At 33.3% G+C, this 17,914-nt stretch overlaps 1 protein-coding gene across 6 annotated transcripts in view; it reads right to left on the bottom strand.

Moving 5' to 3' along the window:
* The window catches only part of ANKRD17 (ankyrin repeat domain 17), a 154,987-nt gene that overhangs the window by 31,505 nt on the left and 105,568 nt on the right, over positions 1 to 17,914 (bottom strand). For 4 of the 6 annotated variants that reach the window (XM_041726240.1, XM_041726242.1, XM_041726238.1 and 1 more), the window contains 7 exons: positions 15,817 to 15,965; positions 7,088 to 7,199; positions 6,772 to 6,917; positions 2,750 to 2,892; positions 2,082 to 2,295; positions 1,441 to 1,616; positions 136 to 298 (listed from right to left, as the gene is read on the bottom strand). In XM_041726240.1, the coding sequence (XP_041582174.1) occupies positions 136 to 298; positions 1,441 to 1,616; positions 2,082 to 2,295; positions 2,750 to 2,892; positions 6,772 to 6,917; positions 7,088 to 7,199; positions 15,817 to 15,965 (1,103 nt within the window). The remainder of the gene's footprint in view (positions 1 to 135; positions 299 to 1,440; positions 1,617 to 2,081; positions 2,296 to 2,749; positions 2,893 to 6,771; positions 6,918 to 7,087; positions 7,200 to 15,816; positions 15,966 to 17,914) is intronic. The other 2 variants (XM_041726243.1, XM_041726239.1) reach the window with 1 other exon arrangement.

Consider the following 17,914-nt stretch of genomic DNA (forward strand, 5'->3'; position numbering starts at 1 on the left):
ATTATTTGCATATTATTTTTCTTCTTTCATCACTAGTGTAAATCCTAAAATGAGAGTCTTTAGTAATCACTAAACCATACACCTCCCTAGCCTAAATGAAAAACATCCAAGTGAATGAGGATGAAAGACTTCTACCTTTCTAAATGCTGCCATAAGAGGAGTTATCTTGCGGTTGTCTGCTGCATCCACATCTGCACCTGCTTGCACCAGTAACTGAACCACATCAAGATGTCCACCATTTGCTGCTAGCCACAATGGAGTGTTCCCCTTCTTGTTACGTACATCAATGTGAGCTCCCCTAAATGAATGACACAGATGTCATTGTTTAAACTGAAATGGCATGACAGCAGTAACAATAAAAATCAACTATAAACTTATGAAAAATATTCTGTAATAGTGAAAAATTAGTTTTAATATCGAAGGACTAAAATACATTTTTCTCTCAAAATTACAAAGAATTTCCAATCAAATTTAAAAGTCATCATATTAAAAAATAATCATATACTAATAATTGCTTTTCTTATTTTAAAAATAATGACTGCATAATTCTGAGTTTCAATCCTGAGAAAATGTGTATTAAAAAAAATAAAAGTACATCCTGTTAATAGCATAATTGATGCATGAAATAAACAGTATGCAAAAAACACAAATAGTATCTTACAAGGCACCTGTATCTATTTCGGATTACTTGTATTCATGTATTTGTATTATGTTGCTTCTGAAAAGAATGAATCTAAAAATAGCACGCAGGTGTTGCACACAGTGGGCATCATGGTAAGTAAGACTCAAGGTGAGTAACAGGTGCTAGTGGCCACTACTAAATACTACTGCTTAGGCCACCATGCAAATGTCTTTAAGACTGTTAAGGTAGGGAATCCGGTGAAGCAGACAAGCATCTCTCGGAGACTGGTTAGGCAACTTCTAAGTGACTGAAAGTGGGAATTCTTCCAGATCCTGTCCAATACCTTGAACAGTTCTGTAACTGTCACTTAAAAGCCCTAACTGCTATTTAAAGAAACAAAACAAACAAACAAACAAACAAAAAAAAAACAAAAAACAAGAAAATCAACAATAAATTTCAGATTGCTGCTAGGCTTTTATGATGTTAAGTGATAGTCTTTGGGAAACAAACTGTGTGCAAGATGTAAATATGGATGACAACAGCTGGATATTCAAACAGCTCATTATAGTGCTTTAAAACTGTATAAACACCCAAGAAAGGAAGAAAAGAAGTAGATTGCACTGAAATAAATCAGACAATGTGGCATAGCTCTGGATAGATGGGAAATAAAGAAGTAGGTTTAAAAAATAAAACAGAACATGCACTTGTAGTTTATAGAGGAAGTAGTCACATTTGATTTTTTAATATTACAATATGCCCAGAGAGAACAGTAATCACTAGTAACACCACAGTCATGTATGGGTATGCAAACATCATACCTGCCAATGAGAAGCTCACAAAATTTATAATGCCCTTTATCTGCTGCTATGGTTAAAGCGGTATCTCTCGAAGAGGGCACTGGGGGGGCATTAACATCAGCACCTTTATCCAAAAGAACTCGGCCCACCTCTGCATATCCACCAGAGGCAGCTTCCATTAGTGGTGTGAGGCCAGTCTAGATTTGGTGAAAACAGCAACAACAAGGACACATAAAAGACTGAAAAGAGCTAAAATGTTTAAAGAATATTTAATCTGGGGAGCAACTTGATATAGTGGTTGCAAAGATTCACAACTAAATTTCAGTACTGACATTACTAGCCTGAGTTACAGTGTGATCTACTGAACGATTAATTCTATGTAACATCAATTTATTGTGAAAAAAAAATTTGTTTAAGATGCAAGCACTTGGCATATAACTGGTACTATTAGGTGTTTCCTCTCTTCTCTCTCATAATAGTACATATTTTCTAGCTGATAACCCTAATGTCATCTTTATCTATAAAAATTTATTGTTGAGGTATTTTCAAGAGCAAGTGCTTGACTGAGGACACAGATGATTTCTGATTTAGCATAATGCCATTGTACACCTTAAACATTGAAGTATTAAATCCACATATAAATCTCAGACTTTTTCTCTTACCTTAGCTCTGTGTTCCACATTTGCTTTTCTATCAAGTAGAAGACTAACCACTTCAGTTCTTCCTTGGAAGCAGGCTAAGGTAAGGGCAGTGTTCCGATTGGTTTCTATTTGAGCATTTATGTCAGAGCCCATGTCTAACAGGAGCTTAACAGCAGCTGTGTGCCCATTCATAGCTGCTAACATCAGAGGAGAAATGCCCAATTTGCTACCAGTTCTGGGGGTGGAGGTATGGGAAGAACAAAAGGAAAGAATATAAATTTTAAATGCCCCAGAAAAATTGGATGAGTTCTATAGAATTCTACTTCAGGATTTATTTAAGATTCCTTGTTTTGTAGGATTATTTAAAATAATAATTTTTCTCAGCCCTAGTAAGTCTATCAGATACTACCAAGACTCCATTAGAAATCTTTAACCATCTAGAACTAGAATACTTTCTGTATCTCATTCAACATAGTGACTTGGGCTGAAAAATGATTATTAATTTATTAGGTTATTAAGATGGACTTCCATCCTAAAGCATACACTTACTTAATAAAAACTCCTAAGAAAACGGTTTACTTTGTAATGAAGGCATTTCCTATAAAATATGGCATTAAAAATATACATGTTCTACAAATAGCTTTATCATAACACTCTTGGGGGGCTTATAGGGAGAAAATAAAACTTGCCTAGAATTAATCTCAGCTCCTGCATTGAGTAATATTTTGATAATGTTCACATAGCCACCAGAAGCAGCCAGGCTTAGAGGTGTGTAATCAGAAACATTCCTGTGCTCTTTGTTTGCCCCTCGAGCTAACAATAGCTCCACCACCTGAAAAGAAAGGAGGAAAAGTTGTGTTTTCTTCTTATGGTGAAACAATCTGCAAGGTGTGCATTTCTAATTTATTTTTCTGATAAATCCTATAAGAAAAAAAGAGGAAAGTCTTTTGTTTCTCAATTAAAATCCATTTTGGAATTTGTTAAAATGACACTGTGTTCATGAAAGCTCTGGATTTCAGAGCTGCCGGACCTCACTGTGTTTTTGTGCAATGTTATTTTAGAAATTACTCTTTATGTTATTCTATCACATAGGAGTAAAATAGAGTAAATTTTTTTCATTTATATATGTAAATGTCTTTATAATTTTTTTAAAGAGTTTTACACATTTTTTCATAATTTCTACCCAACATGGAGCTTGAACTTACAACCCTGAGATCAAGAGTCTCATGCTTTACTGACTGAGCCAGTCAGGCACCCCTCTTTGAAATATTTGTTTAAATTTATAATCAATAACTAAATGTTTAAAAACTGGAAATAAAGCTAACACTTATTTTTCAGCAACATTTTATTACGAAAATTTTTAAACACACAGAAAGTTTGAGAAATTTACATACTGAGATTAAATCAATGATCACTAAATCATTAAATCTAGATCATTACCTAGATTCTACCATTAATATTCTACTATACTTACTTTATCATATCTATTTGTCCATTTTTTGATGGATTTCATTTCAAAGTAAATTGTAGACAGCTGTAATTTTCCTCAAATACATCAGCATGTGTACCATTATGTAGAATATTACTTGTTTTCATTTCTCCGGGGTAAAATTTGTAACTTAGAGCAAATGCTCAAAACTCAAGTACCGACAAATACATAAAGCTAATGTAATTTAAATCTCTGTTATTTACTCATGCCCCTTTTCAAGACAATCTCGCCTATAGAATAGCTTCATCTATCTTACATCTTCTTATAGATGAAATCACAGTGTTTTGTAAAATGAAGGTGAAAATACTAGTACGCATGTTAAAGAGCTGTTTTGTGCATTAAATGGCATAATGGACAGAAGATGCCAATAAATAATTAAATGGTGAATATTTTTTAGCAACCAGAATGGCTAAAATCATAACGACTTGGCAATACCAATCTTGACAAGGATGTGGAGCAACCAGGACTCACTTATTATCTGTGGGAGTATAAATGGTACAACCACTTTAGGAAAAGGTCTAGTAATTTCTTATAAACCTAAGCATACACCCAGAAATTCTGCTATGTAGAACCCGCGAGCAGTGAAAACGTATTTCTGAAAGATTGTTCAGAGCAACTTTTCAACTTATTCAAAATTGCCACGAACTAGAGACTACAAAGATGTTCGTCAGTAGGAGAATACATAAACTGTAGTATATTCATATGATGGAATGCTACACAATACACGAAAATGACTCTCAAACACTGTGATTATCCAAGATCTAAGAACAAGGTAAGAGCTGTGTACTAGAAAAATATCCTAAAATACTAACTGGGAAATAACAAATAATGTTAATGCTTTGTCTTAAAACATAACCTGAAACTTTATTCATTTGAATAAAGCTATGACCAATTTTAGATTATGACTTCTGTCCACCACATTTTTGCCCTTAGAGCCAGTAAAGTCTAGGTGGCCTGTATGTCAAGGTTATAAAAAGAACAAAAAATGGCATTAGGCTGTTTTATTTTACAGAGAGTCCCTTAAGCAAAAAAGTAAAAAACCCTAATCAAATTTCTAAAGTTATTAATTCCATTATGCAAAGATAACTGATCTTAGTTATCTCTCAAAGGGAATGGCCTATTCCCAGGAAGTAATAAACACTCAATATAAAAGAAATTAGTTTGTGATTTTACAGTAAAATGAGTTTCCACAGTTTGATTACTTTAAAATACTTAACTGTCCCAATGACACCAAATCAAAGCAACAGAGTGTTATAGGCAAAATTATTACCCTAAAAGACTTCTATATCTGTTATAACTTCATTTGTTACATTTTAATAAGAATATATAAATATTATAGTATTCTAGGAGCTTTAATATTGCTTTGAAAGGAAAGAAATAAATTTATTTCTTATTAATTCAACATTGAAAAATTTATTAAAGCAAGAATTATTTTGAGTTATATAATGATTGAAAATTTCAGTTAAATCAAAATTTTACCAAAACAGAAGCATTTACATTTCCAACTAAGTTTTTCTTTTTTTTTTTTAAGTTTTTCAATTTAACGTTGTTATTAATTGTAAAAATTTTTGCCACAACATTTTAATTTAAGATTAATGGGGATCTCAACATTTTCCAATGTGGCAGAGATTATTTATCAAATTAAGCAGCATATTTTTTTTACTAACTTTTACTACCTTACTTCCTATCCTTTTAAAATACCAATCACTTCTTCTGTGAAATGTGGGAGAAAATGATACAATGTATTTTTATCAACCAGAAGGAACAGCACAGTAAAGACAGGTTCTTGTTGTCTTCTATGCAGAACATCTGTAGAAACAAGTGCATCTAACTACCCACACATATAATTATCTACTCCAAATATAAAGGAGCAAAATTGTACATATAAAATTATAAACTAGCCAAAGCAAAATTTTTATGAAAAAAAAGACTGTATTATCACTAGTCTCCAATTCTTTTTAATCCACAAGATAAAGGATCATTAATTTTTCTATACATGCACCATTTTATTAGATTTCCCATTCTTTCTATGCAAGAATTATTCTACCTCTTAAAGAATTTTTATCTTCTGGTTTATTAAAAACTCTAATGGGTTTAGCTGATTAGAGTTCAATATAACTTGATGTGATATGACAGGCAAAGAGCAGGAGGCAGTTTAAGATGCACAAATATGGAGGTGATAATTTACCACTTCACTGGCCAGAATCATTTTAGATATAATATTTCAGGAGGGATACTGACATAATGGATAAAACAGCCAGGTGAGGGATTTAGAAAAGGTATCCTCAAGCTAACAATCAAAAGAACAGGACACTTCAAAAAGAGTCCAGGTAACTGGCAAATACAGACTCAAATACTTATGGATACAAGAGGGTAAAAACACCTCTTCCCATTAGCTCAAAGAATAGAGTTAAGAATAGTGGAGAAATTCAGGGAAGGCATAACTCAGGATTGATAAACAAGAGAACTTTGTAACAAGTGGTGGAAAAAAAAAAAACTTAATCTGAGTAAGAAACTGACCTTCATGACTTAGGGTACTTCTTAAATCTAAAATTCAACAACTCCCTAATTAAGACAGCACAACTGGCTAATCAAAATCCTTAAAACTGGATTTAACAAACAGATTTAAAAAAACAGGTTGCCCAATTGATCATTAAATTCCAGAAGAAGACACATGTGTATAAAGCTGTCACTTTTTGGGTTATACCCAATCATACCAGCTATTCTACCCTTCCTAAAAAATGAAAAGGTCATACAATCTTATCTGAGAATCTTCCACAGTTGAAGAGTGGGGAAAAATGAAAAGAACAACTAAAAACTGAATGCTCTTAATTCTCTACTAATCTTATACACAGAGAGCAACAGAGGCTGAGCTTAAACACCTTTCATGCCAGGTACTCTGGGACAGGAAAAGATGAGTGAATATAGCTCTGCTTATCAGTTTACTGATTTTATTTGGAACATCTTAATCAAGCTCTAGCCTGAATGCAACACACAGGGATTACCATGGCTGGTACTACTTTTAGATTAATAGAATGATAAACATGATTTTTCTGACATGATAGCTTATGCTAACACAATACCTGAAATTATTACTTATTAGCAAAAGAACTGTTACTTTGATAAACCCAGATGTTAATCCATTATTCCCATCAAATCATATAAGTTAAAACATGTATTTGCTAAACAGATGGACAAATTTTACACTGCAGAAAATGTTACCTCCTGTCGTCCCCCAGAACAAGCCAAAGATAGCGGTGTGTCCTTGGTTCTTTCTGACTGGGCTTCAATGTCTGCACCATTGTCCAGCAATATTTCCACAACACCAACATGACCAGCTGTAGCAGCCAAGATAAGTGGAGTAAAACCTGGAAAAAAATGATCTTCTCATTACATGCTAAGCAAAAAAACTACTCTTTTTCATTATATCCAACTATTACAATAGGGCTGGATATAGGATTTCTTCACAGAACACAAATACTCCAGAAACAAAACAAAACAAAACAAAACAAAACAAAACAACAGAAGTACACCCTACCTTTCTTGTCTCGGTGCTCAATACTAGCTCCTCTCTCTAGCAGTGTTTGTACCAGTTCCTCATGACCACCAGCACAGGCAAGTGTTAGCGCCGTATCATGATTACTTTCAGTCTACAAAAAATTAATTTTTTGATTAGCTTAATTTTAAAATGATAACATCAATTATATAATATATACTTCTACCAAATACAGATACAGATGTACCATTCTACTGTATCAAACATTTGGATATTAAGTTGTTTTTTCCCATCAGTGGCTAACTTGTGATTTTTGTAAAGACTATAAAATAACCTTTGAACTTTATGGGCAATTCTTAAAGGAAGCATGAAGAAAAAAAGTATGATTTTCAACCATATGCTATTTACAACTACATGATTAAAAGAAATACTGTTGAACTAACTTTTGCTTCTAGCCATTAATAGAGTAGTATAGAAAAGATTTGTTTTCCTATCTCAACCAAAAAGAAGAGGATGAACTATTTGAAATGATTGTGTAATTTAGACAGGCAGTGCATGGCAGTCATCTCTGAGGATAGAAATGATTAAACTCAATTTTATCGCCTGGAGAGTTTCAAGGCTGCTGTGCAGACAGGGTACCCAAATACAACCTGGCAATCTCCCTGAGTTGAGAAGACAGAGTTTGGAGCAATCAGGATGGCTAGAATTCATGGGGCAGACTACTGGAGAGGAAAACATGACACATTACTCTAGATATCTGCAGAGGGTCTTTGGTTAATTAAGCCTTTTAGCAGAGTTCTGATCAGCATTTGTGCACGAGGAAAATTATGAGAGGCCAAGGAAAGACCACCAGAAGGCATAACAACACTCAGAGCTTCCACAGGGCTGGTCATAGTTTGGTTCCTAGCAGCCAGAGTAGAAAGACCTCAGAACACAAGTAAAATCCTGCGCTGTGAGGCTGACTTAGCTGTTCTGAGCCCACTATCAAAGCTAAAAAAGCAAGCTTTGATATGAAAAAAACTGTTTTCAAGTAACGTTCTCCAATTGAGAATGAAGCCCCAAAATACTTAAAGGAACAACAACAACAAAAATAGGTAATACACAGAGTATTTCGAAAAACAGAGACTATTAAAATTGACACATGATGCTTTATTATGATTTACTTCTGACTTCTGTTGATGATAATGACCAATCTGGGTTTACTGGCCATATTCTATTATAGTTTAAAATACTTATTTCATGAATGAAGCCCTTTTACTTTCAGTACTCTAAACTTGTACTACTGAAAAAAGGTAACTAACTAGCAATATGTGGCTATTGTACTAGAAATATGGCTAGTGTGCCTGGAAAACTGAATTTTAAATTTTATTTTAATTAATTTAAATTTAAAAACTGATACTCATTTGGCTATTAGAGAATTTTTTAGTAGGGGGCAATTTGAGTAAATAAATCTACTTTCTTAATTGTACATTTAATCAAATCTAAATAAAGTCCAAATTGAGATATAGGGTAACAAACCATCCTGGATTTGCTTGGGACTGAGGAGGTTTCTGGCATGAAGGACTTCTGGTGCTAAATTCAGGAAAGTCCCAGAAAAAACTAGGATGTTATGATCCTAGTATAACATACACACTGAATTTTGAAGACTTTTAGTATGAAACAAAAATGTACAATATCTAAGTAATTTTCTTGGTATTATAACTGTAAATTCCTGGAAGATTATGAACATGTCTTATTTATGTCTGCATTCTCCACTTATAAGTAATGCTTTGCCTAGGAAACAATAAAGGATAGCTAAATGATTGACAACAGCTATACAGGGTCAGAGATTCAGCTATTACTAATAAAATATGAAGTATATATTTAATAAAAAAGAAATATATATTGTGTTTATATATTTATGTGATATTTATATTTATGTAATAAACACAAAGGGGAAAAGCATTTTCTCCCAGGAGGTCACTAACTCTAAAAACCAAACTCCATTATAAAAAATGAGTAACAAGAGACAAAAGGCAAAATCAGTAAGAGTCAAGAAATAAGAAAAAGCCTACTAGTCAGTGATGAAGAGGGAGACCGCAAAAGCTGCTCTGCAGAAGAGGCTGGCAGAGACCAGAGCTACTGACTGCAGAGATCAGGGATGGCCACAAGGGAGAGATGCACCAACTACAACAATGAAGAAGGAAATGAATACTTAAATGAGTGACAGCTCTGACTGTGTAATAGTGTTTGATCTTCATTTCAGGTTTATAGGGAAGGAATTATTATGTTTGATTTCAGAAAAAAAAAAGAGACAAAGGCTTAGAGAAATAACCTTCCAATGGTCATACAAGCCAGTAACTGGTAAGGATTGGCTTTAAAAAAACCAAGGCGATATCGGATAACAAAATCTTGCTTTCTGCATTACATCATAAAGCAGTCCTAAGGCACAGCCAACTGAGGTCAATATAATGTTAAGTCTTTTTGCCTTATATGCTATGTTAGTGACAATTAGAAGAGTCAACTTTATGATGAAGAGTATGCTTTATGATGAGGTTTATTAGGTTCCTCAAAGTCTTCTGGGGGTTAAAGAGTAATTTAGGAAAGCAGTGCCAATCTTAAACAGAGAATAAAGAGACAAAATTTGAAGAATTTTGGGAGCATGGGAGATTTTAGTGGATTAGTAAAATATTGTTATCTCCCCCCCCCACACACACACACACACTATAAAACATCAGTTCAACTGACATTTATTAAGCACCTTCTATGTTCAAAGTACTCTGCTAGGTACTCCAGGGTAGACAAAGATAAGTAAATACAGTCCCTGCTCACTAGAAGCTTAGTCCTAAGGCACAGGGCAAATCTGAGTTCAAACTATGAAAGAAATATAATATATAAAGCTAAGAAAAAAGGGCTTGTCAAATTCCTGGGGGGAACTTAACAGTGGGTAACTTCATCAACTAATATCTTATGATAATCTTCTAAAGACAATAATGAAAGAATTTAAAGATTCTGAAGTGAGGCTTCTACCTTCCTAATAAACACCTACACAACCCCCAAATGGTAAGGAACACTATCCTGCCTTGCAATACATCAAGAGGCAAATTAACTGATGCAGAAGTTTGGGTTAAATTAACAATGACTAACATGGTATAGAATAAAAAAATAGGTGTTTTGAATACCACTAATCAAGGAAGTAATGACAATAATATAGGTGATGGCTTTCTGAAAGAAAACGTACCACTAAAGTCATGTTATGTTACACTGGTTAATAAGTCACATACATTGTCATATATCTAGAAAGAGAAACCTGAAAGGGAGAGAGATGCCCAGAGCTTTGTTATGAGCTCGTTCAGGTTTACATTCTAAGGAAAATTTTCATTTAGCCCACAATACCATAAAATATACCATTTTGTACATGACAAATGTTATGATTCTGACTTATAAAAAAATGCTAAAATTATATTCAATGTAAAAGTATTCTGTAAATTATTAACATGATTATCCAATTTTTGTAAGACTGAAAAAATAAAAAAGAATCATTAGACAGATGCAATATTAATGGAAAAAAGCAACTTTTACTGAGTTGGAATGCAAGTAAAAACACATACCTCACCTATCTGAGAAAAAAAAAGGGATGTGGACCTATTAATTACAATTAAAGAATTAAATTACTTTGAAAATCATTAGGACTTCAAGGGCTAAACTTTTCTTAGACCTTCATAACCTTCATAATTCCAAACATCTCATTCTCTCTCTTTTTTTTTTTTTTTTTTTTTTTTTTTTTTTTTTTTTTTTAAATTTTATTTATTTATGATAGGCACACAGTGAGAGAGAGAGAAGCAGAGACACAGGCAGAGGGAGAAGCAGGCTCCATGCACCGGGAGCCCGACATGGGATTCGATCCCGGGTCTCCAGGATCGCGCCCCGGGCCAAAGGCAGGCGCCAAACCGCTGCGCCACCCAGGGATCCCATCATTCTCTCTCTTTTTTAAAAAAATATTTTATTTATTTATTCATGAGAGACAGAGAGAGAGAGAGAGGCAGAGACACAGGTAGAGGGAGAAGCGGGCTCCATGCAGGGAGCCCGACGTGGGACTTGATCCCAAGTCTCCAGGATCAGGCCCTGGGCTGAAGGCAGCACTAAACCGCTGAGCCACCCGGGCTGCCCAAAACATCTCATTCTCTAAACATGACAGGTCACACATAAGATACAAAAAGGATAAATAAAAAAATAAAAAGGACAGCATTTAGGAAGAATGAGAATAATCAGTAAAATATTAAATAACCTGCTTAAAATTTCACATAAGCAGAATGCAGGCATTTTAAGCAGAATGCTTTAATGGCAGTAAATCACTATTAACTCATTTTTCCTGGTCTCTTCAATTTTTCTTGTTAAATTATTGTGATTAAACAGTTCTGTGTACTGCAAAACCAATAAGGGAAAAAATATCTAAATAATATCTATACCATTAAAGGCAAAACATAATTTTACATACTTCATAATTTCAGTCTTGACATCGAAGTAGAATTTAATGCCTACTCTCTTTAAAGGATAATCATGGATATATATTATTAAAAATTGGAAAAAAGGCAAAATTACATAAGGCAATACGTATTTTTCTCTTTTTTGAAATGAAATGGACCAGTTATTCCAAGTTCAAGAAAAGCCTTTAAAAGTTTGTGAATAAAAATAAGCAGTTCAGAAATACATGAAAAAAAAATGTGATTAAAAAAAAGGAGAGGATGGGAACACAAGTTTTACACCCATGAAAGAACTGGTACTTTCTCACTTTTAGTGGCTGTTAAGAGTCAATCAAAATTTCATACAATCAAATACAGAAAATATTTAACTTACTGGTTACTCTAATCTTCAGCCAGATTTACTATTTCATATAAAACCAATGGTTCTTAAAAATCTCTATATGATTACTAATTTCTCTATGTAGAATACCCACATAGGTTTCATTACACCATTCCAGCAAAAATAAAGATTAGAGCAATGCTCTTATTAGTTATAGTAAAACAATCTCAAATAATTCCTTCAAATTATTATTTATTGATGTTTCCAAAAATAAATTTTGATAACGGCACAGTAAATGGTATTAAAATATATTAAATATATCCAGACAAGGAGAGCCTGGCTAGCTCAGTCAGTAGAGCATGCAGCTTCCGATCTCAGGGTCACGAGTTCAAGCGCCACGTTGGATGTAGAACTTACTTGGACAAAAAAGAAAACAAAAATGGATTTAAGGGATCCCTGGGTGGCGCAGCGGTTTGGCGCCTGCCTTTGGCCCAGGGCGCGATCCTGGAGACCCGGGATCGAATCCCACATCAGGCTACCGGTGCATGGAGCCTGCTTCTCCCTCTGCCTGTGTCTCTGCCTCTCTCTCTCTCTCTCTCTCTCTCTCTCTGTGACTACCATACATAAATAAAATAAAATAATAAAATAAATAAAATAAAATAAAATAAAATAAAATAAAATAAAATAAAATAAATAAAAAAAAATGGATTTAAAAAAGTATATCCGGACACACTTGATTCAATAAAATCACATGAGAAGTAGAGAGCCTGTGGCACATACATGAACTCTGAAGGTAATTTCTAGTTATATTACATAACTATTTTTTTTTCATAAGATTTGAGGAACCTTATAAAGAATGAAAACTCTGATCTTCAGCATTCAAGTTCTAGAAATTAAACATGATTCCTGCTGATCCCTTTTAAAAATAGTTTCTGCATACAATGATCAATTAAAGGAGTTTAAAGTATGACCATTTTAAGAATCATTAGCATTTTTAAAAAGAGACAGTGAGGGTTTAAAAAAATTAACATTTCTTTTTTTCTTCTTTAAATTAAGATTTGATATAAATATGCGGTATGGCCAAGTAAACATGCTGAAAAGACACAAAGATGAAAGACACATGATCTTTTGACATCTAGGTAGTGGATCAATTTTCTTTTTTTTTTTTTTTGGATCAATTTTCTATATTCTGATTGAAAATCAATATTCACACCTAAGACAAAAATTGAAAATCAGGTAGCATACACTGCAGTGGTTAAGAGTATAGATTCTAGAGCCAGAATGCTAGGGTGGTTTGAAAGCGGGCTCCACCATAAATTACCTATTGGACTAATGGTTAATATCTCTAAGTCACCTTCCTCATCTGTAAAATGGGAATAACAGTACCTAACACTCCATGAGGATGTTATAAAGTTAAAGAAGTTAGTATTTATAAAAGTGTTAAGAATGTATATGTTAAGGTTTGTTCAATAAACAAATACAAGATCTAAATATTAGAACAAATTTAATCTTTCTAAACAGAGGAAGGGTTTTGGTATGAATTTATCATATCACTTGCCTGTTATGGCACAGTAGTATCATGCATAAACCAAAATACTTATTATGTAAAATCTCATGGAATTTGTGTTTTAGAATCTAGAAAAAAATTCAGATGAACTGAGTACAAAAGGATCTTTATTTTTACTGCTTAACATACCTGCTTGATATCATAAAAGCTAGTAAATTTTAAAAACATCAAAAATTATGGAAAAAACAGTGAAAAAATATTTCTTCATGTTTATTTGGTATTACATTTTCCAAAGTAGGAACTTTCTAAACTCCATGACAAGTTGTGTTACTCATGACAGGCTAACTCAATTGAAAAACCTCGATATAGATACCAGATAAGAAGGAACAGATATTTAAGGAGAATGCAGTCAAATATTTTTATATGTCAGCTACAATTAAAATGTATGTTTTTTGAAATTAAAAAAAAAACATTAAAAATATTTATATGTTTCTTAGAAATTAATTTATAATAGAGCAATGGCTGGTTGAGTAGTATAGTCCAGTAAAATTTCACTATCACCATAATAATTTCAATTTCAATAAAATCATGATCATACATTGAGTAACTTTTTCTATGACTATTCTATTCAAAAGCATTTTTAAAAATTCTTTTTATATTTTGGTCAAGTTTTTAGTTTTGTTTACGGTTCAATTTGATTCCATAAAAACTAAAAAATATATCTCTCTTTAAAACATAATAGCCACAAGTTACAATGTAACAGCCTCAGAGCAAAAAAGACTTGAGGAAAATAATGCACATTCAATACCAAATTCAACCCAGTTCTATAATGGTTCGTTTTTCTTTTTTCTTTTTTCTTTTCTTTTTCTTTTTCTTTATGTGGGGAAAGAGACAGTGTGTAAGTAGGGGGAAGTACAGAGGGAGAAGGAAAGAGAGAACTCTCTAACTAAGCAGGTTCTACGCCCCAGAGCAGAGCCCAATGTAGGTAGGGCTCCATCCCACAACCCTGAGATCATAACCTGAGCCAAAATCCAGAGTTGGACACTCAACTGACTGAGCTGCCCAAGTGCCCCTATAATGTTATATCATTATTAAATATAAACCATTGTGGTTCATCAAATGAATACTTCATAATTTTTTAAAAGACTACAGAGTATAGTAGTTAGGAGGGGGCCTTTGAACTCAACCCTCACTTGTTAGCTAAATGAACTGATCTTAAGCAAAATGTTTAATCTCTCTCTTAGCCTTGGATTCTTCACTAAGGAAAATGGGTACTTAAAAGTAGCTACTTCATATTTGTGGTCTGAAGATTAGATAATTCCTTAAAATCACCCCTAACAATTTTAGGTGTCTGAAAAAAAGCGCATATAACACAATAAGCATTTGGAAAGCAAGTAAAAACAGAAGTAAAATTCCTTTTCCTCTATATTACCAAGAAACCTTTTAATGAAAAGGAAGCTCTATTTTCTTTCTTTTTTTTTTTTTTAAAGATTCTATTTATTTATTCATGAGAGACACAGAGAGAGAGAGAGAGGCAGAGACACAGGCAGAGGGAGAAGCAGGCTCCATGCAGGGAGCCCGACATGGGACTCGATCCCCGGTCTCCAGGACCATGCCCTGGGCTAAAGGCGGCGCTAAACTACTGAGCCACGAGGGCTGCCCGGAAGCTCTATTTTCAATTGGTTAAGAGTACACAGTCTTAATAGGTCTCACACACACACACACACACACACACACACACACACACATACACTCTCTCTCTCTCTCTCCCCCCCCCCTGAAATTCAGGTTTATAAAGAACTGATGATTAACAAAATAAAAACTGCCACCCTCATCTATGCTCAAATTCCACCCCCCCAGAATACAAAACTAAACTGCAAACATATCTCAGTCTACACCCTTTACCTTGTTCAGTAGTCTTCCAAACTAAGCCTCTTTAGCATTTCTTCAGGACAAAACATAAGCTATCCTCACCTCTCCAACTTTACTCTGCCCTGAGTTACATGGTAAACTTTTTTTAAATTGTGGTTTTTGTTTTGTTTTGACTTAGTGCTACAGCTACAGACACACAGAGTCAGCAAGATCAGAACTTTCCAAGACAATATAAATAAAATTGAGTATATATGATACATAAGTGGAAGAATCTTTTATGTGTAATCCATTATGAATTAGAAGCATATCTTCTAATTCAATATTAGAAGAAAATATAAACTGATCTTACTAAAGTATTTCTTTTTACATCCTCTTCTAAAGTTAAAAAAAAAGTTACTTGATGACCTTGGAAACCAGATCATCACATAATTATCAGTTAATAATCTGTATTTGGCATTTTACTTTTTAAAATGTGGATTCTAATATATTCATAACTGTCACTCAGATCACTGAGAAATAAAGCAGTCTAAGATGATTTAAATCACTGACTAATATTTTTACTGATGGTATAATTTTAGTTAAAACCATCCCTCCAGAACTTGGAGCTTACCTGTGCATCAATATCAATGGCAGGGTAGATAGGAAGCATGGCTGAAGGAGAGATGATAGGACTTGGAGTTGGAGTCTGAGGTTGGGAAATGGAAGCAGCGATACTGTGGGTAGGAGTGTTTGACATTGCGGATGCTCTTCCACTGACTGCTGTTGAACAAAATAACTGCACTTAATAAGGATGGAACACTGTTAGGTAACAGTAAGAAATAATTATTAGAAAATATTTAAAGACTTCTTAAAACAAAATGTCCTATAGACTGTCCTGGAGACTGTCATAGCACTAATAACTCATTTTTCTGGTTATTTTATTTCTGACTTTGGACAAGTCTAAAAACAAAGTATATTGAGAATAACCCATTTTCTAAATAATAATCCATCTGAAAAACAAATTCTCTTCTAACAGTACATAATCATAAAACTTCAATTCAAAATATCCCTGAAAACAAAAATATTCTTATGAATTAAAATGGAATAAAAGGTAAAATAGCCAAAAAAAAAAACAGCGAAAGTTCAGAGCGAGAAAGCGTGAGTTTTAACCTGCCACTTTCATACATTATATTCTAATCAAAGTAATTTCACTGTTTGGGGTGAGCCTCACTCCTGAATCATTAAAACACTCCCTACCCTTTAACTGCAGACAGGGGGATGATAATATTCTGAATGGTTAGCTCTCAGCCATGCATAGTAAAATATAAAAATTTGATCCTCACACAGAAATATAGTTTCTCATACGCAGAATTACTCTGAGGGGGTTAAAATGCCCACCAATCAATCCAGCAATCACACTGACTTTTGAAGACAAGATTATGGTAGAAATAAATGTATGCACACAATCAACCTTCAAATATAGATTATTCTTAGTTCTAAGCATATTTTTGCTTTGATATTATTTTAACCAAAATCTCCAAATTAAGAAGGGGCTAATTAGGTCAGTATTTGAGGTGGGAGAACTCCAAAGGTGGTGGCAACTGAGGGTATTTTATTCCCTCACGGATTCACTTCTGGAGTTGATATGTGAACATCAATTCTTTTTCTCCCCCTATAAAAAATGCTATAGCACTGAAGTGTGGGCTTTAATCTTTGAATGGTCAACGTAGCATGGATGTGTGTTACCAACATACTTATCAACTACATCAGACAGAAAACAATCATGATTCACAACTGGATCTGAAACCAGGCAAAAGAAGTTATGATCCTGTCAAGAGTAAAACTGAAATTGACCTTATTGTAACAATTATAAACATGACTGTCAATTAAGAAATCTATTTTACATGAGATCCTTAGTTCAAGCACAAACATACACTATATACATTATAGCAACACACATTCTATAATTATACATTTTAAGTCCACTTAAAAGCTAAAGAAAAAACAAAGAAGGAAACAAAACAAAACAAAACAAAACACTGTTTGAATTGGCAGGGATCCAGATTAATAGAAAAGGGCATGCACTAATATATTAAATTGATCATTAATGACCTTGATATTGTTATTTCATATAGATAAAGTTTATATGTTGAGAAAAAAATCAAGATAATTTAAATGTACGTACATAGTTTAGATATAAATTTCAAAACCATATAAAATCTATGGCTCTTAAAATCGATTGCAAAATCTCCTCTGATTGGATTTTCACATATGAAAATGCTAAATACAAAAATTAGCTTAAACAGAATGAACACCAAGCTGTCCAAAGAACTGATTTTTATTTCATGATATTAAACAAAAAGTCTAAGTTTTATTGTTAAATGACTATATTATTTACATTTTAATTGGAATAAATTATTTTAAGGAACATACTAAAATTAGTTTTCCTATATTTGGTCAAATTGTTCTTATTCTCATCTAAAAGGAGATACAGAAAAACCAATTCCCTCCTTTCATTTCCTTTGGGATACTTATAAAATTGGTTTATTAGAATAAAATAACTACCTGTCACTTATCCATTCCCTATAGTGAAAGTAACAACTTGTCAATATGCAGGGACCTGAAGGAACTCTGGTACAGATCTTTCCATGTGGTACTTCATTTTAGACTAGATTTTAGAGAAGGAGAACCAGATGCTCTAGAAAAGTTTTAACAACAGGTAAGGAAAG

The sequence above is a fragment of the Vulpes lagopus genome, chromosome 12, assembly GCF_018345385.1.
Source record: "Vulpes lagopus strain Blue_001 chromosome 12, ASM1834538v1, whole genome shotgun sequence".
Classification (NCBI taxonomy): Eukaryota; Metazoa; Chordata; class Mammalia; order Carnivora; family Canidae; genus Vulpes; species Vulpes lagopus.